At 42.8% G+C, this 26655-nt stretch overlaps 1 protein-coding gene across 12 annotated transcripts in view; it reads right to left on the bottom strand.

The window, feature by feature from the left end:
* Positions 1-3254: 3254 nt before the first annotated feature.
* SCHIP1 (schwannomin interacting protein 1) overlaps positions 3255-26655 on the bottom strand; it is a 381034-nt gene continuing 357633 nt past the window's right edge. For 7 of the 12 annotated variants that reach the window (XM_060274435.2, XM_088669141.1, XM_088669142.1 and 4 more), the window contains 6 exons: positions 24944-25062; positions 13602-13719; positions 12300-12497; positions 11627-11750; positions 9066-9159; positions 3255-4037 (listed from right to left, as the gene is read on the bottom strand). In XM_060274435.2, coding sequence (XP_060130418.2) covers positions 3986-4037; positions 9066-9159; positions 11627-11750; positions 12300-12497; positions 13602-13719; positions 24944-25062 — 705 coding nt within the window. In that variant the 3' untranslated portion in view covers positions 3255-3985. Of the gene's footprint in view, positions 4038-6417; positions 6469-9065; positions 9160-11626; positions 11751-12299; positions 12498-13601; positions 13720-24939; positions 25063-26655 lie in introns of all 12 variants that reach the window. The other 5 variants (XM_060274433.2, XM_088669140.1, XM_035132875.3 and 2 more) reach the window with 2 other exon arrangements.

The following is a 26655-nucleotide window of genomic DNA, read 5'->3' as shown; positions in this document are numbered from 1 at the left end:
CCCCCCTACAGTTGTTCTTCTTTTCTTTTATGTCTTATTGTAATTTTATTGGTGTTAGCTGCCCTGAGCCTGGTTTTGACTGGGGAGGGCGGGGTATAAATAAAATTATTATTATTATTACCCGGATAGTTTTTCTCAGTATTCATGATGTTTTCTGTGCTTGTGATTTTAGCAGCTATATATATATATATTTACACAAATCTACCTTCCTATCTTACTTACCAAACTATAAAAGTAAGCTATTCCTGCAGTGCATTCAAAGATTTGAGTTTCCCTTTTCAGAAGAAGAAAAAGATGGGGTGATTTTAATAAAGAAACAAATGTGTGAAAAATTAATGCTACCCATATTCAAGTCAGGATGGTGAATATTTTGAGAAGACACACAGAGAATGGCATTGCCTCTTGTTGTCATCAACACCTCAGCTACTCTCACTTGACTCCAGTTTTTACGGTAGCATATTATGTTTCTGATACTTTCTAGTTTGGACTTCCCACTCAGAGATTGGGTTTACATCAAAGCCGGAGATACAGAATCCCCTTTCAAAAATGAAATCCTGACTTTAAGAAGCAGAAGGAAGAAATAAACTGCTAAAGGCAGTCCAATATTCCTGCAATCGTAACAACTAATTTAGCTTGGCTCTGTACTGTGCAAATCTATGGAGACCATTTCCAAATGGTGCTTTTCCTAACTGATATAAAGCCTCTTTTCCTCTAACCCTACTATTCCCTTGTATTGAAAATTAGAACTTTATGTTTCCTTACTTTTCCTGTCTTGCTTAAGCAGTTTCAGGCCTGGTCTACACATGAGCATAAGCCTTGCTGGATCTTATCAAAGACCTGTCTATGGGTTGGGGAGTCCTATATTAGCCCAAGGGCCATACTCTCCTATAGACAACCTTCTAGGAGGCTGTGTTTGGTTCCTGGACCTCAGGCTCTTCACTCTTGATATACCTAGTCCAGCATCCTTATTTCCCCCGCTGGTCCACTAGGTGGCTCTGGTAAGCTCACACACTAAACAATGAAACAATGACGCCTTCTCTGGTTGCTCTGGCAACTGAGCACTCAGATATACAGGCCACATCCTCACTATGCCTTTAAAGCACTACGATGATGCCACTTTTAACAGTCCTGGCTTCCCCTGGAAAAAAATAAATCCTTGGAGTTGTAGCTTGTTAAGAGTGCTGAGTTGTTAGAGGAGACCCCTGTTCTTGTCAAAAGAGCTACAATTTCCCAAATGGTTCGACAATCAACCTGTCTTCCCAGGGGACTCAAGAGAACTTGGAAGCTGCATGAGGGGAACAGGAGTCTCCTGTGCTGTAAGCCACCCAGAGTGGCTGGGGAAACCCAGTCAGATGGGCGGGGTCTAATCATTATAATTATAATTATAGACAAAGTACAGTTACCAGGATTCTTAGGTGAAAGCCATGACTGTCAAAAGTGGCACAGCAGTGCTTTAATGGCAGAGTGAGGATGCTCCACCTTCCATCCCCCAGAAGATGCTTATCACGTAGAGGCCCAACAGTCTCTCACATTGGGTACCCTAAGGAGTGCAATTACAGTGGTGCCTCGCAAGACGAATTTAATTCGTTCCGCGAGTCAATCCGTTTTGTGAAAAATTCGTCTTGCGAATTGCAGTTTCCCATAGGAATGCATTGATTTTTTTTTTGCCCATAGAAACACATTAATTAAATTTCAATGCGTTCCTATGGGAAACCGCAATTTGCAAGACGAATTTCTCACAAAACGAATTCATCTTGCGAGTCACCATCAGATCGCAAGACGCATTCATCTTGTGAAAAATTCATCTTGCAGGGCATTCGTCTTGTTGCGAGGTACCACTGTAGTCTTATGCATGGTCAAACAAGTCCACAGGCACCTGTCCCACTTCCCAATCCCATGCAACAATACGGCACCAGCAATATTTTAGCAAAAAAAGAGTAAAGGGTGGAGCCCTCCGCCTCATTCCATCCCAGTCGGGTTGGCCTGCCAGCAGCAGCCCAGTTGGCTACAGTTGTTGTTCCTTTGGCTGTAGGGGCTGTCAGCCAGTCAACTGGCTGCTGTAGATGTGACTGTTGCTTTAAGGACCTCTATCAGTGAATATTGGTCAGATGGCTAGAGCCTGGGAAGTTAGTTCAATGCAGCTTGGGTGAGACCTGTTGACCCTGGCTAGGCAGTTATTGATTAAAACAACACAATTGTTGTTCATCTTATCACTTCTGCAATTGTTTCCTGACCTCAAAGATACTACAGTGGCTGCTCAGATCCAGGTGTAACAAAATCATAAATCAAAACTGCTGCTTTTGCCTCAATCTCTGGCAGTCTCACTGGAAGTTCAGCTAGATGGTACAGTAAAGCAAAAGGCTTTGCTGGTGGACAATCAGGATGTGGGTTGGTTGGTTGGGGAGGCAGCTGCTTCCAATTTCTCATCACCTTTTCCCATCCTCCCACTGGAAGCCACAAACTTGGAAGAAAACTGCCATGTGATCTAGGCCCTATGCACCACAACGGCATTAAAAAAAGGCTTAGAACATTTTATTTTTCAGCTTTCTGAAAATAACAGAACAAAAGCAAGAACCCAGAAGAGCATTTCTTTTCTTTTCTAATTTCACATTATAGTTAGTAAATAGCATGCTCCGGAAAATAGAGGTTAGTCCAACTTCAGCTCCCGTGAGCCCCAACCAACATGGGTCAGTGAGCAACATCTTGAGGGGTTCAGGTTCTCCATCACTGGCAAATGTAGTTGCTGCTTCCATTGAAGTGAATGGGAGAGATGCATCGTAGCTGGGTTATGAATTTGGGAAGAAGGACAAGACTCACAAAGAGGTTGTAGCTCGTATTAAAATGTATGATGATAGCAAGTGCAATCTCAGCAGAGCAGACAGAGAGGGGGGGAGGGAGAGAGAGAGGGGGGGGGGAGAAAAGCAATCAATTCCCATATCAAGTGTGTTAGAGTTTAATTCAAGTTTATGTATACAGTTGAGGTGTCATTTTTCAGCGCACATAGTATTTATTTGTTAACTTTAAACCTTACCTTTGCGCCTGCCTTCAAGTGAGTCTATAATAACTTATCTGTGTTCTAAGTGAATAGCATTTTTTAAATATATATATATATATATATATATATATATATGAAGAGAGACTTTTCATATTATATATATCTATTTATAATCTGAAATGAGAAAAATAGGAATTTCACATGTACTTCAATGAATATATTACTATGTTGTCCCACTAGTCAACAAAAAGACATATCATATGAAAGAAATTTTTAATTTTTATTTTACATATTTATACATAAAACTTTCAAGGTAACTCTTTCAACTCAACTGCATGTTAATAGCACATCTAAAAATGAATGTCAGGTAGTCAACATTCACAAAATGTTGAAAACTGATTAAAATATACATATTACTGAAAGCTACAACTTCACTACGAGGCAGGCATGTATATTTTCTCTCTCACTTGTATAGCACCATCAAAATTACAGTCTCATTTGTTTAAAACTACGCTGAAAAACAATAAAAAGTAGCTGATGGTAAAATACTGCTTTAACTTAAAGGTCTCTCTAAATAAACAAAAATAAAAGTTAAAACTACCCTCTCTCTTCTTTTTCCCTCTTCATGTTTGCAATGTTTATAAGTACTGTACATTTTGTTCTACAATAAGATTATTGAACTGTCCAATATTTAGTGGCACAAGTAAAAAATAAAATAAACCCAACAGCAAATAAATTAAAAGGCATAGGCCAACCACTGGACATAAAGCTTCAGACATTGGGAAAAATTCGCCAAGCACAGTCGCTGTGCATCCACCATTAGTTTCAAGGAAGGGTTCGTGCGGGGGGTTCCTGGTGCTTGGCACATTGCGCCCGGAATCAATGACTAACACTGATTTTTCTTGTGTGCCACCCGTGGAGCATCAGCGTTGGTACAACCACAGAAGCAAAACGTTTTAGTTTGTTTCTTCAGTCTGATGGCTTCCGGTTTTATTTTGCTGGCATCTTTTCTGCCATGTGCTTCTGCTGACTTTCAGCGTGTCTGGAGGGAAATGGGAAAAAAGGGATAATATTGCGTAGGTGCAATAAATGAAGATTTTTATTTTTATTTTTTACTGGCAGAACTTAAAAGCTGCAGAGAAGGAAGGAAGCGCAGCGATTGCTGAAAAGATTGCTTAAAGAGATGTGTTAATTTTTTGCTGCAATTATCTAGCCGGCTTAAATAGTCCTTTTCTTCAGGACTCCTCTAGACTGCAGAAATCCAGCACAGGAAGAAAAATAACAACCACAGTCTTCAGGAGGTAAAATCAAGAAAAGCAGGGGGGGGGGTTTCAAGGAAATGGCTTTAGAATTGAAACTGTAGGTTGCAAGAAGATTGAAAGGAAGTTTTATCTGGGGGGAAAGGAGGAGTTTCACCTCCTTCCTATGGATAGGAAACTTATTTGTCTTAACACAATCCAAGGATGTAACAAGATGACCCCTAGCTTCCTATTGTAGCAACATTTCAACAATCGATGGAACTAAAAACAACTCACCTCTCACCAAACTGCCAACCATGTGGCCCACACAGAGGGTATCTGAATGGCTAATTAAATATGTAAACGATTCCAGTAACTAGAAATGCAAACTGCTTCCAACATGAGAAAGTAGTTTTGTAACACCCTTCCCCAACCTGGTGCCCTCCAGAAGTTCTGCACTACAACTTCCATAAGCCCCCGAGAGCCCCCACAGGTGCACACTGTGGACCCAATAGAAGCCGGAGGCCATGCTTTCTATTCATTAAAACAGACTCGTACCTCAAAGTTTCTGGGCACCAAGTTGGCAGTAGGCTGTTTTAGAACAAGGGAAAGAAAAGATTGCCAGGGTTGCGTAGCAGAAAGTTAGACCAGGGAAATACAAGTTTAGATAGACATACACCCACAAAGCTCATTGGGTGATGCTGGGGGCAGTCACCATCTTCCAGCTTAACCAACTGGTTGGAGATGCTGAGATGGTAAAATTGAGGTGGGGGAGACAGAAACATCATGCACCCTGGACCCAAACTCTTGATTATTTTCACCTGCAATTTGGTATTCAAATTAGAGACCATCCAAGAATATATAGAACCATCTCTCTGTAGATTTAGCAAGATCTGTTCAGTCTTCGTATCCATAAAACATAAAACACCCATAAAACATTTCTCTCTCTCTCTTTTTAGTTTCTTCTGCTTAAACAGTTCACACTTCAACTATGCAATGAGGCATTGTATCTACACTTCCTGTTGCTGATCTCTTTTTACTCAGAGACAAGCGCTTAGGGGGAAAAACACCCCATCACTGGTACACTTTCCTTGAACTTGGGTTGCTGCTTTTGTGTTTGTGCCTTCTTATCCCCTCACTAACAATGGTTTATAAAGCAGCAAGTGAAAAGTACCAGCATTGTGTATGGTAGTGGCAACGCCTTCTTTTTTGCAAGGCACAGGTGCTCTCAAATCTGAACTACCTGTTTGCTCACGGGGGTGGGGGGACACCAACAACCTTCCTTTTCTCTGGAGGTGAGCAACAGGCAGAGTATGTGCATTGCTGTGTTACGAGGTGAAGCAGCAAAATCACTCCTCTGTCTTCTGATTTGCAGCAGCAGATTTCTGCAAGAACGTGTAGGCACGTACTATAGTGAGCACACTGATCTTTTCCTCTACGCAGAAGTCCTCTGGTAGATCCACCAAATTATAGTGGGGGAGGGTGGTGGGGAAGGATAATGCCATGCGAAAGACAGACACATAATGGCATGTGGAAACACACACCCACACCCACACACCCTCCCCTGGTCTTTGTGTAAAGCGGAAGAGATTCTGCCTCTCTTGAAAGATTTCTAAGCTACAAAGCAGAGAAAATTCAACAAAGTCAAGTGCTGAGGGTATGTGTGTGTGCATGAGAGAGACAGTGCTAAGGGTGGGCAATTATCATCATTATTTGCTGTGGACTGACACACTCTAATATTTCTGAAGTTGCTTGCAGATCAGAATGCAACTCCCATTTAGATTACTCAAGTCTCCAAATTTTGGAAGGGACCCTGAGGATCATCTCGTCCAACCCCCTGCAATGCAGCTGTCCCATATGGGGATCGAACTTGCAACCTTGGCATCATCAGCACCATGCTCTAACCAGCTGAGCTCGTTCCGTGGAGCTGCAGAGGTTTCAGTGCAGTGGAATAGCTGGAAAATACCACAAAGCAGGAAACTGTAAGAGAGGCGATTTAGCATTTTTGGCTGCTGAGTTACTACTGAACCTTCTTTAACCAGCCAATCTGAGAAACGTGAAAATAACCTGGAACAGAGGGTGACAGAGGATAGATAGAAGGGGAGAACAGAAAAGGTATGTACTGAATAAGAAAAGGCCTGGATTAAAGGGATCTGGGAAAGCTGAGGCGTTGCTGTATTTTACCTTATCGGCAGCAATGGTGCTAAATTACCATGGTACTGATAGGGGGCCGCACTGTAAAAGAAATATTACAGGGAAAAAAAAGAATAGTTGGGTTTGCTTTGGTTCAATTAAGTCTCATCTCTGTCTGTAGGTGGCAAACAGGTTTCTTCCCTTTAAGATTAAAAACCAGCACAGGATTGCTGGATCAAACCAGAGAAGAGTAACTTCATCCACCTGATAGACTACATGCCTGCTTTCACGAGGATGCAGCCGTGAACTGTACCGCCTGCATCTAATTTTTTTGCAACAGGCTCCACTCTTCGACAGGACAATTGAAACCACTTCTGGACAAGATGAAAGCATGGTCGCTAGCTATTGACACTGTTATTGGCCTTTTCCTTGGAACTGCCAGGACCTAATGTCAATGCACACCCAGATTTTACCTTCTGGAGTATTCCCAGGTCTTGAAGTCATGTCTAAAGTCACTCTGATTGATTCTGCCCGCTACAGGACTGAATATGTAATGACAGCTTTTAGTACGGAGGGGCAAGCTGTTAATAAGGCACATTGTCTACCCAGTAAAGTAAGGAGTGAGAAAGGACCATTCCAAGATCATTAAGAAAAGATAATTTAGGAAGGGAAAGGAAAGTTAAGAATAGATGGCAGCTACATTATCAAATGGAGAAAATAGAAGCTGGGATTCTAACTGAGAGGAGGCATCACAAAGGCAGATTCCAGAATAAAGGAAGTTTTTGTCTCTATCTTTAGGACCACTCTCTTTGTCAGCCCAGACAAATTTACCAAGTTTTACATTTCCTAGCGGCAATAATTTCCCCAAATTAAAGGGCTCAGCACCATGTTGCTGCAAGCAACTAGAGAAAGTTATTAGGCATTGGATGTTAGATTATAAATTGATTCAATGGCCAAAGAAGTTTCACTTATAATCTGATAAGAGAGTGTGGATCACAAAGAAATAGCATACTGTCCAAATCTGCCATTTGTCATACACCAAACAGTCACAGCGACAGGTGCTTAGAAAAACAGCAGCAAAAACAGTTGCTCCGGTGCAAACAGCACTAATAGTGGTAGACTTACATTACCGAACCAGGTGCACTTTTTATGACCTAAGCTTTCACTGGAGCTGTAGGCAGAACTTTTATGTAGTTTCATGATTGCTTCTTTTGGTCTAGTAGTTCTGGGCGCATGCACCAATGTATGGCACCTTGCAAGATTAATCTAATAATGCCTGAAGAACTTCTCCTGCATTCTATTTTATAAACTGCAGATTCTGGGGCAGCAGCACTATGAAGTGCCTGATGAAGATTTCTGAGTTTGTTCATGACCTTGTAACACTGTGGTTGGTCCAAATAAAGACATAATCATAACATGCTTTAGGGTATGATCCTAGCTGGCACTGATTAGAAAACAGCATTACAGATCAGACAATTCACCTTGTATCAGTAATATATCATAACTAGTGGTTTTCAGCCCGTTCAATAACGGGCGCTAGAATCCTGGGGTTCGGAGAAGCGCTTGCGCAGCGCTTCTCCGAACCCTGGGACCTGTCCTTGCTGTCGGTGGCAGGGGGACAGGAACGGAGGAGGAGAAAGCGCTGCGTTCTCCTCCTCCATTCCTCTCCCGCAGCCGCCGACAGGAAGAAGACATCCCAGGGTTAGGAGAAGCGCTTGCGCAGCGCTTCTCCGAACCCTGGGACCTGTCCTTGCTGTCGGCGGCAGGGGGACAGGAACGGAGGAGGAGAAAGCGCTGCGTTCTCCTCCTCCATTCCTCTCCCGCAGCCGCCGACAGGAAGAAGACATCCCAGGGTTCGGAGAAGCGCTTGCGCAGCGCTTCTCCGAACCCTGGGACCTGTCCTTGCTGTCGGCGGCAGGGGGACAGGAACGGAGGAGGAGAAAGCGCCGCGTTCTCCTCCTCCGTTCCTCTCCCCCAGCCGCCGACAGGAAGGACGCGCGCACTCTCCCCCCTTGCCTCCTCCAACCGCCGCTCCTCACGGCCAGGGAGGGTTGTGAGGAGGCCTTCGCCGGCCTCCACCCTCGCTTCCCTGACGTGCCCTGCAGTGAGGCGGTGTCCGGCGGGAGCGGCGGTTGGAGGAGGGGGGGGGAGAGTGCGCGCGCGCAGTCTCTGCTGTCCAATCCCTGTATCCCTAGGGCACATGCGCAGTGACCCAGGGACACACGGGACAGCTTGGACGCAGGGACAACTTGGACATTATTATATAGGATTCCTTCTCAGTGTTCCACCTTTAAAAGAAGTGCATTATGCTTGAATGGAAGAGCGGGGCCTTCTCTGTGGTGGTGCCTCAACTGTAGAAAGCCATTCTGAGGATGGTATGCCAGCACAGGCATACATTCTTTGTGGCATCAGGTTAAAATCATATAATTTCCTCAGGCATTTTTGATTATATTTTTAGCTGGTTGAATGGTTTTGCACCTTTTGATTTTATGTATTTCTTAATTCATTCAAACATAACATACCCTAGCTTTCCCCCCTGACAGTTATTATGTTTCTGTAATTTTGAAATTACTTTGACCCTGAAATCTATTTTTGGATGAAGGGCATTTTATACATCAATTAAAATAAAATGTATCATCACAACAAAACTGTCTAAAGAGAGACCTTTGCAACAGGACGTATCTGAAAAGGTTACCAACCTGGTCAAATCCTCAATGTCTACCAGCATAGCATCCTGTTCTGTGTGCAATTCATCCCGAATCAGCAGCAGTTGCACCAATTCTTCATTCAAGCCTGACAGCAGAAAAGAGAAAAAGAGTGTTTAAGCTCATTTAGCCACAGTACTCCCCATGTCTAACATTTTGGAATCTGTTAGTCACCATAGTACATGGCTCTCACTCCAAGAAACAGAAGGGTATTTGGCTTGGCATATAAATAAGGGAGGCTATGAAGTAATGGAACAAGAACAATGGCCAGTATTGTTAAAAACAAACGTTAGTAAAAAATATCAACATGACACTACTGTAGATCTCATGAGACAACCAAGGATGACTTCCCAAAGCAGAATGCACTCTTTAACTTAGGAACCAACCCATGGAACTTCTGGCATTTTTCTGGTTGTGGTTGGTGATGGAAAATCCTCAAAACTGGGTGTGATCTACCAAGGCTGAACATGCATCAACACATTGGCAGGGAAATAAGCTTGACTGTCTATGATGTCAGCCTGTTTCCACAGAGGCAAGTAAGCAGTAGGTGCTCCTACTGCAACAGCTACCAATGGTGCCAGGAAGTGCCATTGTGTTGTGCGCCCATTCAACACCAGAGGACTAAAACCCCTGCTTTCTGTGCACAACCAGGTACAGGGACTTCTCAATGGCAGCCCCGCAATGGTGCAATTCACCTCCCTAGTACTCCACTAAGTCCTCATTCTGCTAGTCTTTAGACTTGGATCATAGGATTTTTATTTATTTATTTATTTATTTATTTATTTATTTATTTATCCCACAATCCTTTTCAGTATTGATTTTAGGATGGTTGTTGTATATTGCATACAAATCATTTGCATTTTTAGTGTAAAGTTGTATATCACTTTGGGATGATTTTTATTCTGAAAGGCAGGTTATATATAAGGAAACAAGCAGATTTTTAAAAATACAAACACTAACTTGAGAACCAAAACTCATGAAATGCATGTCACTCACCCAATGCTCTCCTTAAAATATTAAACTAAGCCAAGTCATGGTAGAACTGATTTATCGGTGTTTTCTAGCAGGTCCACTGATTTCCTAACATCCCAGCAGCAATTCCAAAGTAGCAGACAGCACTAACAGACTTCAGGGGAGAATTATTCACATTTGGCTGAGCATAGCTCACAGGTGCCTAGGCAAAGAGCCACACTGCAGCTGCTTTGACTAATTTGATTAATAAGCACACATTGACATGGACCATGGAGTGATGTGCTAATTTCTTTTTATTTAGAGCCTCTTCTGTCTGTAATGAATTAATCCGTATCACTGAAAAGCATAGCAGTACTTTGGCTCTAAAAAGGACAACAACCACAACAAAAGAGAGTCCAGTGGAAGGACTGCTCACAGGCATAAAAAGCTTTAGTATGGCCTGAATATTGCAAAGGGCTGAAGTTGTCTACTTGTGCCTTTGCACAAGATGTAATGGAAGAGAGCTGGAAACATGGGTATCTCATGGTTCCTCTTCTCTACACAGTTCCAGGTATCATGCAAAGCTGGAAGACACCTACAACCAACCATGGCGTGCAAAAGGCGCGTACTGCTCTTTTTTGTGCAAGATCACCAGAAATGCATGGCTTCCTATCTCCCCATTTCTGCATCTCATGCAAAAACACTCTAAATAGTAAAACTAAAGAGAGAACTCATATTCCTATGCTATTGTTCAAGGATTGCTGAAAAGAGAGAGCCTCCTTCTTCCTCAGTTGGCATTAGATTACTGAATAATAGCCACTCCTGACCTAAAGTTTGAAGCTCAAAAGTCACTTCCAGATCTGTGATTTCTCTTCTCCCATATCCAAGATGAAAAGTACAAGAAATACAACGTGCCGTGAGCTAGCATGGAATAAAAAGCCCAATGTGTTTTGATTTAAAACTTCCTTTGGGGGCAATGGCCCCCAATGTTATCTGATGAGAAAATGTTGGCATTGAAGATATTTCCCTCTAGTACAGTGGTACCTTGGTTTTAGAACAGCTTAGTTTATGAGCAACTTGGTTTTAGAAGGCTGCAAACCCGGAAGTAGGTGTTTTGGTTTGTGAACTTTGACTTGGAAGCAGAACATGTTCCGCTTCCTGTTGAGTGTGTTCCATTTGTAAATTGAGTGCCCTGCTGAGATGGGAAAGCACGCCTTGGTTTAAGAATGCTTTGGTTTAAGAAAGGAGTTCCAGAACAGATTAAGTTCGTAAACCAAGGTACCACTGTATTGGAGATGGCATACTCCTAGGAGGACTGGATCATACATATACTGAGTCAGCTCACTGATCCATCTAGGTCCGTATTATCCACACTGACCAGCAGTGGCTCACCAGGATTTCAGACAGGGGGTCTCTTCCAGCCCTACCTAGAAATGCCAGGGATTGAACCTCTGCATGCAAAGCAGATGCTCTGCCACTGAACTACAGTCCTTTCTTGGTTCAATGTTGGTGTCAGCTCTCACATGCAACGGAACAGTTTCTATTCGCTTAAGCAGAGGTGCCACGAATAGTGAAAGGACATAACACCAAGGGAGAAGACTTACTTTCTATCTGTGAATGTAGATCATTGACTATCACCTGTAGCTGCCCAATCGTCATATCTCTCAGGTCTGTGGGCTTTAAGCTTCTTTTCATCAAGCATTCACTTATATGAGGCATATGTGGCAGCTAAAAAGAACGACGACAACAACACTTTAGGTCACTGTCATGGCCAGCAACAATGACAAAAAGAAAGAACTTCTGTCAGCACATTTTCTAATGTTCTAGTTACAGGTAGGTAGCCGTGTTGGTCTGACGTAGTCGAAACAAAATTTTAAAAAAATCCTTCCAGTAGCAAACTTAGTTGGTCTCTAAGGTGCTACTGGAATGAATTTTTTTTATTTTCTAATGTATTAGCAATAATAGCTAATTATGGTAACCTACCATCCTGAACATTAGTCACCAGGCACTGAATGCATAAAATTCATCAAGTTTAGATACCACATACTGTACTAAGATTTTATAAATGCTATACTCTAACAAAGGGGAAAAAACTTTATTTTCCCTGCATGATCTGAATCAAATATATTAAATAAATATGCTCCACTTTTAAAACTCATTTTTACATCTCAGGTGGAGCTACAAGCTCCCCCAAATTCCAAAGAGCTTTATTGCAACTGGGGCAACTTCCATGGCTAGAAACAACTGGCAAGCATTGATCTTCTACGAGACACTTACAAGGTCAGCTACGGGAGATTTTTTCCTGTTTTGCTTTTCCACCTCTACTTGCATTTTGGCCATTGGTTTTGCCATTGCTAAGGCCATTTTGGCTTCAGCTTGAAGTTTCTTTTGCCTTGAGAGAAAATCCATGTCATCTAGGGATTCAGATTCCTCTTCAGTAGTGTCTCTGTCAGAATAGGAAGAGCTCTGCTTGCTCTAGAAAAAAGACACAAGATATATATACAATCAGGCTTGTCTAATTCAGCGGCTACCAATTTAATCAATGAATTAAAACAATAGATATTAGCACTGCCTTAATGTGAATGGCATGAACCAGAACTAAACCACCCCTCTACTAGAATTGTGTTTAGATTCTAGGGTTAAACCTTTGGCACCCCTGGTTTAAAGGACACCAGATGTCTGAGCTGGGAAAGAATTCTGCCTAAGACATTAGGGAACTGCTACAGGTCTAAGCAGATGGTATAGATCTGAAAGGATCCCTGTGATGCAACACAAAATACCTCTTTGTATCCTCATAATGCGACTGACACCACTCTTCACCTGCTGATGGTGTTCCCGTTCATCCACACCTGGAGGGCACTAGGTAAGCCATCCTTGGTCTAAGAACTATACCCAATTGCCTAATTAACTGGCCAGTGCTAAAAGCAGCCACTTGTCCCATAATATTTTAGGGTTGCCATATTTTGAAGAGCAAAAAAAGAGGATACTTTTGCTGACTTATAACTATGGATTGCTATGACAGCTCTACCCATGAAAAAGAGGATGTGTCCTGGAAAAAGAGGACATATGGCAACCAAAGTTCTTAGGACACACAACCTAGGCACATAGGTTTTCCATAGAAATAGTGGTGAGGGATCTGGCCTCGGGGAGCAACATCATCCCTTGCCATACATATAACCTGCAATACAAACTGAGGCCTACGCTTCTCATGATAGGTTAAGTACATAAATAGCCTACGCTCCAAGCTCTTGTGAAAGGCCAGTCCTTCTTATAAACAAGTGTGGCACAATGTCACGCTATCAGAATTACTTACCAGAAATACTTTCTTTTGGTGTGCTATTTATATATTTTATTTCTTTCTTAGTACTGTTTTGGCTGCCAATGTTACGTTGCGTCAGTTTGTTTCTTTGAAGTGTATAATATTGTTTGGACAGTTGTAGTATTTTGTTCCTTTTTTAATGTGTTTTAAAATTTAATAAAGGTTAAAAAAATTTTTTTTAAAAAAGAAAACCTGGAATTTGGTGCACATTTCCTGACATTCGTCAAGGGATCAAGACCTTTTGTGAGACTGAAACTCACCATGGGAGACAAAGGCGTATCCAGACTTGTTTCGGTCTTGCTGTCATCAGCATCACTGTCTTTGTCACTTCCGCTGTCATTTACAAAACAAATCTGTAAATTCATCCCACTTTGTAACCTTGAACAGAGGAAAAAAGAGAGAGAGGGAAAGAGAGATTGGATTATCACTTCCTGCAACGACACAAAATGTACTTCGGCTCTTGGTTTCTGATTCTTCTAGAAAGTGCTGCCATTTCTGCATACTCCATCAATGTTAACTGCTAGTCCTCCTTCGCTAGAATTGTTTCTTCTTTCTATCTCTGGGTATAAATAATTCGCGCAGCTGTAGTAGTGTGCATAAATATATTTTGTGTGTGCTATTTGGGTATCTATCCACCAATATACCTAAAAGAAAAGCTTCTGGTTTTCTTAACAAAAGTTATCTTCAACATTTTTTTCAACTTATTACAAATCATTTCCCAGAAAGGTTTCGCTACCTTACATGACTACCACATATGGAAAAAGGTACCTTCCTTCTCTTTACATTTCCAATAGGTATCTGATTCTGACGTTTACATTTACTGGGAGTTCAATACCATCCCCTATGTTTCCTTTTCTCTGCTGGCCTCTAGAACAGCGTTTCTCAACCACTGTTCCGCGGCACACTACTGTGCCGCGAGACGCTGGCTGGTGTGCCGCGGCGTGCGGCGACGAGAAGGGCGATTTGCAGAACTACCATACGGAGCGGAGAACCTTCTCAGCATGGCTGCGTTTGAGCCCGCCCTTCACAAGATGGCGGCGATTCCTGTCATAACCCGCCTGCCTGCCTGCCCCGCCTGCACCACCACCACTCTCCGCTCTCTCTTTTATCTCTATGGTTCCTCCTTGAGCGTCCCTTTGACTTAGTTGTCTATGGTCTTCCGCACCCAATCGAAAACCGCCGAGCGCTCATATAGGGCGGCACAGAGTTAAATTTTTTAACTTTTTTAATGGTGGTGTGCCGCGTGATTTTTTTCACGGAACAAGTGTGCCGTGCCCAAAAAAAGGTTGAGAATCACTGCTCTAGAAAACAGTTTACATGCTTGAGTAACATGTTTACCATTGCTTGAGCTTCATTTTAATTACAGCTGAACAGGCTAAAAAGAAAAAAAAGTTGGGTTATGTATGAGAGTTTATCATTACAACATATTGAGATGACCCAAATTTAGCAAAGTTTAGCAAATAGATTCCCAAGCTGTAACTGTGCTAGATTTGAAAGGCGGGGAGGGGGGAAGCAAGCATTCTGAAAACATGTAAATAATGGAGATTCTCACTCTGGAAACAGTTAACACGTCAGAATAATAAAATACAAAATTGCATTTAGAACTCACATATCTCAATTTGTTTTTACTGTTGGATTTACAGTTGCCTGCAAAAGGGAAGACGAGTACAGATTTGCTCTTTCTACCTGAGGGGGTAGATAGGCTTCAGGCTTGCTACTTCTACTTGGTTTTTTTTTTTATATAACTAGATCCCAAAGAACTACCACCCAGAGTCAGGTGCAAAATGCAGTTAGAATGGAAGGGCAGGGAACACCTGAGCCCATTATGATTACCAGAACTGAACTGACTCGCAGTGTTTTCCGCATAAAAATCCACTCCCGGTTAGCATTCTCCATTTCAGCAGCCTAATTTAGGTGGGAAAGGCCATTTTTCAGTTGTAGACACTTGCCAAACTACTGCAAGTCACCCAGGGATGTTGACCTACCTTCTGCCTAATGCTGCTTTACATTATTTTAGAGAAATGCAATCAGCTGCCATTGCCTGTGTCCAAAACAGTAATTTTCCGTTCACCTGATTAGCTCTGAGTGCTCTCGTGCAGAATGGCTGCAATCAAATTCAAAAGGGCCTTCTTCACACCCAGAGAACTTACTGGGTTTTTTTTTTTTGTAAACTGTTGAGGAAAAAAAATATCACAAAATCTCTTGTGCATGACTGCCAGGAATGGCCTCCCCAATTAAGAAGAAGAAGAAGCTGAAGAATGTAAAAACACCTCAGAAGGTATTTTCTAGAACTCTGTGCCTAATAGCATTATTGGTTATCAATGCCTGCTAAAAATGTTGATCTGGGCAAGCCTATCCAGACATGCCATTTTATTATGTACAATTGTTTTTAAAATATGTTGGTTTTTATCTACAGGTGAAACTCGGAAAATAAGAATATCGTCGAAAAGTGCATTTATTTCAGTAATGCAACTTAAAAGGTGAAACCAATATATGAGATAGATGCATGACATGCAAAGCAAGATGTGTCAAGCCTTTATTTGTTGTAATTGTAATTATTTGTCGTTAGGCGGGTCAATTATAAATGGAATGTAATTAATGAAATGCAACAGCAATGTTTATTTTTATATTATTGTAACTATTTGTTTTATTACTGTGGAATTTTCAAAAGAAAGCATTTGTAAAAATTAAAATTAAAATAATAAATAATAAGTTGCATTACTGAAATAAATGCACTTTTCGACGATATTCTAATTTTCCAAGTTTCACCTGTATAGTTTAGCAATTCTATTATGTCTGTTTTAAAAGTCTGTTTCTATTGCTTTAAAAAAACGAATACTTTATACCATTTCACATAAACCACTAAGATTTTAATTATTTATTAAGCAGAATATAAATCTTGACAAACAAACAAACAAACCACCTGTAAAGTTTGAACTAAATAAAGGAATAAAATCAGAATACCTGTAAAATCAGTTCTATATAAACATGCCACCTAGCTTCAACCGGTATTCATTTAGAAGACACCAGTCTTCTGGCACGCATGGGCGTAGGCAGGGGGGGCAGGAGGGGGCAATTGCCCCCCTAGAAGCAGGGCCGCTGGCCAGCCTGCCCCGCTGCCTGCCGGGTGCCGTCTCCCTTCTCCCTGGCTGGCTGTGGGGCGGGCAGAGGGAAAGCCAGGCAACCGCTTTGCGCGGCTCTGGGGCTTTCCCTCCACCTGCCCCTGCCAATCGCGGAGGGGGAGGAGGGAAAGCTGGCAAGGGAGAAGGGAGCTTTCCTTGCCCCGCTGTGGCCCCTCCCCCGCCCCTTGGCCCCTTCCCTTGCCCCCCTGATTTTCATCCTGGCTACGCCCCTGCTGGCACGTAAGGAAGCCTTCTGTGGAGCAACATCATCTTGGCATTCATTCAACTGCTCACTTTCTCCTCCTCCTCATTCAAATACCCTCAAGTTCTCCCAAAGTGTGTCAATCTTCTAAAGGCTTTATTTAGCAAGAGCACATGCCATAAATCTGCACACACACCCTCTTTAAAAACCCCACCACAATAATTACAAGCGCCTCACCACATGGCCTTTCCTTATCATTGTTTTAATTGACAACCTAATTGACAACCCTAAAGGTAAAGGTAAAGGGACCCCTGACAGTTAAGTCCAATTGCAAACGACTATGGGGTTGCGGCGTTCATCTCGCTTTACAGGCTGAGGGAGCCGGCGTTTGTCCGCTTTCGCAGAGTTTTTCTGGGTCATGACTAAGCCGCCTATGGCGAAACCAGAGCAGCGCACGAAAACGCTGTTTACCTTCCCGCCAGAGTGGGACCTATTTATCTACTTGCACTGCATGCTTTCGAACTGCTGGGACCGAACAATGGGAGCTCATCCCGTCGCGGGGCCTCGAACCGCCGATCTTCCGATCAGCAAGTCCAAGCGGCACAGTGGTTTAAACCACAGCGCCCCCCGCGTCCCTCCTGGCCCCTAGCCCTACTGGCCACATATTCTTTGACTGAAAGCCTTGGGAGCTGGGGAATCCACCCTCTTTACAAATGTATGCTAGTAGACACCCATATGGGCCACTTTTGAGCGCTGCAGAAACCTCATAGCATAAGTGATTTGAATGCTTCTGTTTCAGTGTATCTGATGAAGTGTGCATGCACACGAAAGCTCATACCAAAATAAAAACTTAGTTGGTCTTTAAGGTGCTACTGAATGATTTTTTTTATTTTGTTTCGACTCAGACCAACACGGCTACCTACCTTTGATTTGAATGCAATTCATTTTAAGAACATAATGGTTGGTTGTAATTTAGGAGAACTTCAAAGAGCCTGCAAAAAACAGCAGTATAGAACTTCTTTCTAAAGTTTGTTCTTATATTTGTGGAGCATTGCTAGAACAGCATTTTGGCATAATGATTAAATACTGAGGGAGGCAATATCTCTTCCCAATCCGGGGCCACACCTGCACTCACACCTGCCCTGTTTCTGATGCTCCTGCAGGTCGATGTGGAGCTACCACATCCGTGGCTTATTAGGAAGTGGAATTGTGCAGTCTGGCCCACAGGTGACTCTATGGGTCCCAATGATAAGGCAAATGTTGAGTGTTACAGAAAGACCGCTCTGAGCATTGTTCAGAGATGAAACTTTTCAGTTAACATTGTTTCATGATAGACACACAAAAAATCATTTATTGCACTAGTACTGTACTGCCAATTTTAACTGCTGTACATTGAGTACTATTTTAGGCAAAGGCAGGCTAGGCATTTCCTTAAGGGAAGACCAAGAACAGTCCTACTCAACAGCCCTATCCCCCAAAGAACCAGGGCTCTAGGCTGTGTTACTTGAACTTAAGCTCCACTGAGATAAGTGGAACTAAACACACTATTATTTAAAGCATTTAAAAGCCTGTTCTTCAGCCAAAAAACGGGTTATAAAGATCAGTAATAAGACAGTCCCCTGTCTTCAGCTTTACAGTCTAAAAGACATGACACAAAAGAGAACGGGATCAGGAGGAAGAGGAAGAAAGCAAACTCAGGCACCACTTCTTAGCTGCAAAGTGCTAATTAAGATATTAATTTTAAGATATGAATTTTAATCAATTAAACAACCAATTAAATTCGTGTAGAGTTGCCTACAGGTAAAAAAGTATATCTGAAGTAAGAAGAAACTTTTCTGATGATATACACAAAGGTACTGGTCCTATGTGTGAATGAAAGTATTTCTTGTAAGATGATGGTTGCCACCTACAGTTTTTATGAGCATTTTTTTAAAAAAATGATTGATCTAGCTGAAGAATTAGTTAACCACTGTAGGGTTTTTTTTTTTAATCAGCATTTATAAATAGGACCATCGGCTGATTAAAAAAAATCCTGAAGTCATATTAGTTTTAGCCAATTAGGTAAAGGGGCCCCTGACCATCAGGTCCAGTCGTGTCCGACTCTGGGGTTGCAACGCTCATCTCGCTCTATAGGCCGAGGGAGCCAGCGTTTGTCCGCAGACAGCTTCCGGGTCATGTGGCCAGCATGACAAAGCTGCTTCTGGCGAGCCAGAGCAGTGCACGGAAACGGCGTTTACCTTCCCGCTGGAGCGGTCCCTATTTATCTACTTGTACTTTGATGTGCTTTCGAACTGTTAGGTGGGCAGGAGCTGGGACCGAGCAACGGGAGATCACCCCATTGCAGGGATTCGAACCGCTGACTTTCTGATCAGCAAGCCCCCCACAGCACCACCTGGGTCCCTTTAGCCAGTTAAACCTGCATAAATGTGCAGGTGAGAAAAATAGCACTCTAGATGATTCGTGAATGTATCAGAGCAGACACCATAAGCTGTTTATTTTCTTTAATACAGGTGTTTGTGTCTGTGTCTGTCTCCAGATGTCAAGAAGAGCAATTCCTTCCTGTCTAAAAAGGGGGAATGTCTCTTCCAAGATGATTCATGAAGCTGAGCAAGGATGCAGGTTGTGTGTGTGTGTCATGGTTCCAGGATGTTTTTCAGAACAGAAGCAATGATATGATCTGCCAGAGCACCAGGGCACTCCTTGCTTTGGCAAGTGAATGAGGTGATGAAGAGATTTTCAAGTTTGTTTGGGACAGATTAAGTCAGGAAGTTGAGACAAACCTCCTTAGATCTATGGAAACATCTGGAGAGTCCGATTGGATCAGAGTTTTCAATACGCATTTTAAACTGGTTCTGCGTCGCGGTTCTAGTTTTAAGCTGCTGTTATGCCTTTTCCCAAGAAATGACAGACGGGCTGACATGGTTGGTGTTTTTAAATTGTGTTTATTTTATGTAAAAAGCAATAAAATGCATTATAAGGAAAGGAAGAAAAACAACAACAGAAACCACCCAGCGCCAGTGGAATGTCCAAAGCTTAAAAGCAGTTTAGCCCTCTGTCCTTACTTAAATTAGCAGGCAATACTTTAACAACCTATTTACTGGTATAATGTACATAATGGCTCCTTTATTCTAAAATCGAACATGATCTCAGCCACAAGGTGGCCTGTAGCACTTTCCTGCAACTTTGGGCATCCTTTTATCATAAATAAGGAATGGGTTGTAATGGAAGCCACATGCCTATTAAAGGATTAAATTTAAAATTCACCAATCATCCAGTTATTTGTGCATACAGAGAGCACCTGCTAAAGTATTATATTAGCTTGTGCACAAGGCAGGGAGAAGAGATTATTTTTTAAAGCGTTATTTCGATGATGCATTCGGCTGGTCTCTCTAGTCAGAAACAATTCTTCCATAAAGGTGTTTATTGTGATTGTGGTGATGTTATGCTTCTGGCCATCTGGACTTCTATTCAGCCATCTCCCTTGACAAAATTCCTAAGCTGTGTAATGTCAAGCCATAAAAATGCTAACTGTGATTTATAGCCACCGAGACTCTGTAGACAATACAGAAGCATATGGGTTTTTTCCCTCCTCTGGACAGATATGGAATATCCATACAGCGACTGCGATTCACAGAAGAACCATTCCTAATTTGTTATTTCATTAAGAACTTGAAATATGATGGTAAACAAAACATATCACCAGGCAGACAAGACATGTGTAACTAATAAACATGGGCTTTGATTTATGCTATTCCTCCTTTGCGCCCCCATCCCCAGGAGATTTAATCTTGTATTACTCTTCAGTGGAAATGGACAGTAAAATATTATTTTCCATTTACTTTAATGGCTCTTTGGATGCATTATTAATATGCAATATATAATGAATAATTGCATACTTACATTTTTACGCCATGTCTTTTTCTGCTGCACAAGACATTCAATGGGCTTTAGGCCTGAAGCATAAATTATAGCTATCCGGGGAAGGGTGTGATAACATATACTGTTCCTTTGCTTTATTCTAGCATTGTTTGCAAAGGGAAATAGATTAACTCCTTACTCCTTTGTGAGTCGTAACCTCTGTTCCTAATGCCAGCACACATGTTATAGTGAAAACGTTGAGGAGTTGAGAGAGAGAAAACTAGGAGACAAACGCTGCAGTCCTATAGATACATGCTTGAGAGTATGTACCACAGAACTCAATAGGATTCCCCCCCTGAGTATCCATGCATAGGAGTATGCTGTAAGTTCCCATTCCATGCACATCAACTAGGTAGTGAGTTCGGTGAACATGGTAGGACTTATGTCCCAGTAGCTATACAGATAGATAGATAGATAGATAGATATAGATAGATAGATAGATACTTTATTGTCATTGTACATAGTACAACGAAATTGAATGTCATCCCATAAAAACAAAACAAAAACACAATTACAGCCAGAATCATATGATCAGAATCAGGGCCAATCCTGAATATCTATCCAGAGAAGTGGATACGGAGCAATGGATTCAAACTGCAAGAAAGAAGATTCCACCTAAACATTAGGAAGAACTTCCTGACAGTAAGAGCTGTTTGGCAGTGGAATTTGCTACCAAGGAGTGTGGTGGAGTCTCCTTCTTTGGAGGTCTTCAAGCAGAGGCTTGTCAAGAATGCTTTGATGGTGTTTCCTGCTTGGCAGGGGGTTGAACTGGGTGGCCCTTGTGGTCTCTTCCAACTCTATGATTCTATCAGGCTATGTATATTGACTTGTATGCTTAAACTGAGATGGAGGTACTGACGGCTACTGTACTATTAATATGACCTGAAATCCCCCCCCTTTTTCCTTCCTGACTCTTGTTGTTAAACTTGCTATAAAAACCAAGGGGTGGGGGAGCCAGAGTAAGAACCAGGCCTTCTTGTTCTTTGTTTTGCAAAGAACCTTGAAGTTCGGAGGAAGAAAAACAGCAGATGACTTTCAATCAGTGCTAGGGCAGGAAGTCCACACTTGGCTGCCCTTGGCTCCTCTCAAGGAAATTTGACTTTTGGGTTCCTGTGCATGGAAAACAGACCTGTAAGGGGGACTCCCTACAGGGAGCCAGCCCCCATCATCCTAACGTCCACCTCATCAAGTACAGAGAGCACCAGTGGTTCTGAAGCAGCCAGAGGGGGAGGGAAAGACTTGGAGGGGGAGAGAATTCAGAGTGAGGAACAATGGGAAAGCTCGGAGGCGGAGGGATGCAGGCAGATGCTTGGTGATACTGCAGAGCCAGGGAACCGACTGCTAAGGGAGGAAACTGAGAGGGCATCGGAGAGCACTGCAACGCAGGTCAAGGGGGCGGCGTTTTGGGGTGCCCAGACTACTTTGCTGGCATAGGTACAGACGTACGTCATTGCCGGATTCTGATTCGGGATGAAAGGTCATGTTTTAAGCTGTTTCTACACTGTAAATACTTTGCACAATAAAAGTCTTTAAAGACAAATTGGACTCAAGCGGAATTACTCTAAAGTAGCCACAATGACCCTCTAACAAGACCCTTCCTGGGAACTCTGAAAGTGCCAGGTTGTGCCATTCAGAGACTATTTTGCCTGAACCCATACCCTTGCAGGAGTTCAATAAACGTGGTTTTGGGGTGCAAAGCAAAGCCTAATCAGTGAAGCAGTCAGGGCATTTGCATGTGTGAACTTGTGTCTGCTTGCTTGAGAAATCCATGCACTACATCTTTCCTGCTCTACCTACGCCATGGAAGAGGAAGGGGTCCCAAGGGGTCCCTACCAGAGCAGTATTTGACCGTGTTGCAAGCTTGTGGAGTGGGACAAATCTGACCCGGCACATGATACCTTTGTTAGGTAGGGCAGGCTTAGGGAGTGACTGGCCCAAGGTCACCCAGGGATCACCATGGCTGAACATAGATATGAACAGGGCTCTTCCCAGCCTGAGATTTTGGATTGCCCTTGGAAGGTGTGGCTTCAAGGGGAGGCAGGGCTGTCATGGTGAGTTCCTACTCTTCACAAATTTACCACTATACCACCGTTGAGGAGCTACTACAACTGCTACTACTGGAAGGTAACAAAATTAGGTGCTTGAAACATGAAGTTTTTCTGCGATGGTTGTGGCCATGTGCAGCGAGGTGGGTGATTAATACAATGTTTAGCCCCCCCCCCCAAAAATGCCACTTTAACTCAGCTTGTGTCCTCAAAGAAAAGTGGAGAGCTGAGCACCAAATATTTGGGGTGGGAGGTGGGGAGGCACCCTTAGTCCAATTCTTATTATTGTCGACAAGGGATCATGGACTCTAGTTTGGCCCTCAAAATGGAGAATGGGATGTTGGAAGAACTCTTGTCCTTTATCCTTCCAGATAATGCATTGCCTGTTTAAATAACCAGGAGCCACAAAATCCTTTTCCAGTGATAAACTGGAGAATGTATATTTTGATGAGTCTCCCACAGGCAATAACAGCTCACCACTGCACGCACAAATGCTCTTTGGTTTCTACATTTATGTTAAAAATAAATTTTCATCAGGACTGACCATTCACACACTTTCATTTACCATGCCTATATAAAAGTTTGGTTACCATTAAAGCGTTTACAGCTGCTGTGGCATTTGTCCATGTTAAGCGTACAACAGAATTTTACAACAGAGGCAAGAGACTGGATTTCACATAAAACTCAGTGTTCAATTCTCAGTTGTTCCTATGGAAGCAACCAGTTTTCAATACAGACCTGCATTTATGAAGGCAGAACCACGTTTACCATTAGCTCTCACCTTCTTACAAAGGTGTTTTCATATCTTCTCAAAGAATATACAATTATATGCCAGTCAGTGGCGGAGGAACCCTCTCCAGCACCTGGGGTGGGATGTCGAGGGGCGGGGCAAACTGCCCGGTGACGCATGCACAACGTCCGGAGTGTGCATGTGCAGCATCCTGTACGCATGCACTCTGTACGGGCTGCCTCTTGCGAGTAGCATCCCATATGGACTGCACATGTGCGGCATCCCATACGGAGTGCGCACGCACGGCAGCCTGTACGGCCGCCACGCGAGCGGCGCCCATACTGACTGTGTGCGCCCTTGGCTGCTCTACAGCTGGGGGGAGGCAGGTGCCATCTTGTCACCCCCTGAGTGGCACCCAGGGCAGCCTGCCCCCTCTGCCCCCCACTTTGTATGCCCCGAGGCCAGTGTAAGACTGGGGGTTTGGGTGGCTGTACCCAAATTTATGTCCTGGAGATCAGTTGTTTGAAGGGAGGCAGTGAGCTGCTTCATAAAATCATTTGTATTTCTTTGTAATACATTTGAAATCTCCCATTAAATCCAAATCTTTATTGCTTAGCCCAGGCATAGGCAAACTCGGCCCTCCAGATGTTTTGGGACTACAACTACCATCATCCCTAGCTAACAGGACCAGTGGTCAGGGATGATGGGAGTTATAGTCCTAAAACAGGCATGTCAAAGCTGCAGCCCTCCAGATGTTTTGGCCTACAACTCCCATGATCCATAGCTAGCAGGACCAGTGGTTGGGGAAGATGGGAATTGTAGTCCAAAACATCTGGAGGGCCGCAGGTTTGACATGCCTGTCCTAAAACATCTGGAGGGCCAAGTTTGCCTTTGCCTGGCTTAGCCAAAGGCAAACAATCATACAATAGTACAAAAAGCAAGACGCCACTAAATATATGACTTTAACCAATGAAAAGCATCATGACTAGCCGCTGGAATAGCCAAATAAACTCAGTTAAGTGCAGTGTGTAACTCGATGTAGACTTCAAAAGGCTTTTAAGTAACACTGATAATTCAAACAGTATCCAGATGTAATGTGCTGAGCACTTTTAAAATCTTTAAGCAGTTGAAGAAATTATTCATTACAGATGTTACCGACGTTTCTTTAAATATTTATATCTTCACCTCTGCTAAGTTTGAGATGGCTTATGGAATAGTATATTAAACCATACCTTTTCCCAACATGTTTGAAAGGCACACAGAATGAAGTTCTGGGGAAATGACTGACAGTCACAGAAATGGAAGCAAGCATGAAATTCACATACAACATTGAAAATGCACGGTACTGTTGGACAAACAGATGGCAGTGGGGAAGAAAGAAGATGAGAAGCTTAGAAAATGTTGCTCAGGCAGTTTAGGGGTTTCTCTTTGTAGTTAAATCATGAACGGACAGAACACTGAAGATAATGTCACAGTCTCAAAAGCCTGGACTTTATGATATTATGCCACGCGGCATAACCCTATGATATTATGCCACATGAAAGCTATTAAAATGATAAATGTTCACCGTGCCATTTTCACTCACCGAGAAGAAAGGCTTGGCTTTCCACTTTTACTACAGCTGGTATAAATTCCTGGGCCATCATCAAAGAAACTTCCAAGTGCCAGTTTTTGCCTGATAGACTCCCTCTCATTTTTTTGAGCCTGAAAAAAAGCACAACCAGAACAGTTATCGTCAAACCGCTGGCAGCAAACCACATTCCTGTAAACAGAACTTTAAAGTTAATCCAACATTTTCAGCACTCAATGCTATAATTTGAGACAAGGAGATAAAGCGCCAATGATATCATGTACCCTCTTGATTTGTTTCAAATAGAGAATACATGTTGAATATTGTCTCAGGCAAGTCACTAGGTGACCCTGACACAACAAGTGTTATTTCAGTTCATTTTCGTTTTTAATTTGTCTACTGCCTTTCTACACTGCTATACACAAGGCAGTGTATGAACCACAGAAGCAACAGAATACACAACAAACACCACACATCTTATAACAATCTGACTCAATGCAAGAAGTCATAATTAAAAACATTTGTTCCAAGTTCTTGAGTCCAGGAAGTGGGAAGATGGCTTGCTATGGATGGGGTTGCACTACTCTGGAAGGAGCAGGTCCATAGCCTGAGATTACTCCTGGATCCAACTGTCATTTGAGGCCCATGTCTAGCTGCTTCACCAGCTATGGCCCCTTTGGGAGAGAGATAACTTGACCATGGTACTCCATGCTGTACTTCCAGATTGGACAATTCTTGCCTAAGCCAACCACGCTTCTGAATTTTATGAAGTCTAGGGTTTGCAACCTGTGGTCCTTAATGGAGAGAGCTTAGAGGGGCTAAAAAGCCAAAATGGGTGTGTGTGTGTTAAGGGGTGGAAAGCCATCTGTAAGCAAACTGTTCAGAACTCTGGCAAGACCTGGCAGTTTGCAGTGCAGGAGGAAAGAGTGTAAAAGGGAAAAGGGGGGCACCAGAAAGTGAGAAAAATGGTTGCCCACCCACTCTTGGCTATGGCCCACTCACCACTGGCATATGGCCCCAATCAGCTTACCCCAGAGCAAATGCGGCCCTCAACAGACAAAAAAAAAGCCTGCTTGTGGGTTTCCCACAAGCATCTGGTTGGCCACTGTAAGAATAGGATTGTAGAATCATAGATATGTAGAGTTGGAAGGGATCCCAAGGGTCATCTAGTTCAACCCCCTGCAATGCAGGAATCTTTTGCCCAAGGTGGGACTTGAACCCCCAACCATGAGATTAAGAATATCATGCTCTACCTACTGAGCTATGCTGGACTAGATGGGCCTTTGGCAGGATCCATCAGGGGTCTTCTTACATTCTTCAAACAAACAAGCAAGCAAGCAAGCAAGCAAGCAAGCAAGCAAGCAAACACACACACACCCAGTTCCCTCTATGTATTCAGTCTAAAGAACAATATGTTTTAATTCATACTTTGTTTATTAAGAGTTGGAAACTGGTGCCACGCTGTCTAATCTGAAGCAATTACAGCCTAGTGATTTTGAGGAGCATCACCATTAGTGGAATTCATTAGTGATTGCCTATAGATACGACTACTAACTGAATGCTTCCAAGAACCATCCTTTGAAACGTCTGGCGCACTATGCATCTGGTATATAGCTTTTCTGTCTCAAAAAAGAGCAGTGGCAAACAAACTGCGACATGAGGGAAAAATCAATAACTTTAAGAGCACACTGGCTGAACTTAATAAGCTGGTATATTCATTTTCACTT

This window comes from Zootoca vivipara, chromosome 5 (genome assembly GCF_965207765.1).
Source record: "Zootoca vivipara chromosome 5, rZooViv2.hap1.1, whole genome shotgun sequence".
NCBI lineage: Eukaryota > Metazoa > Chordata > Lepidosauria > Squamata > Lacertidae > Zootoca > Zootoca vivipara.
Note: the sequence above shows the minus strand (reverse complement) of the source record. Positions and strands in the feature narration are given on the sequence as shown.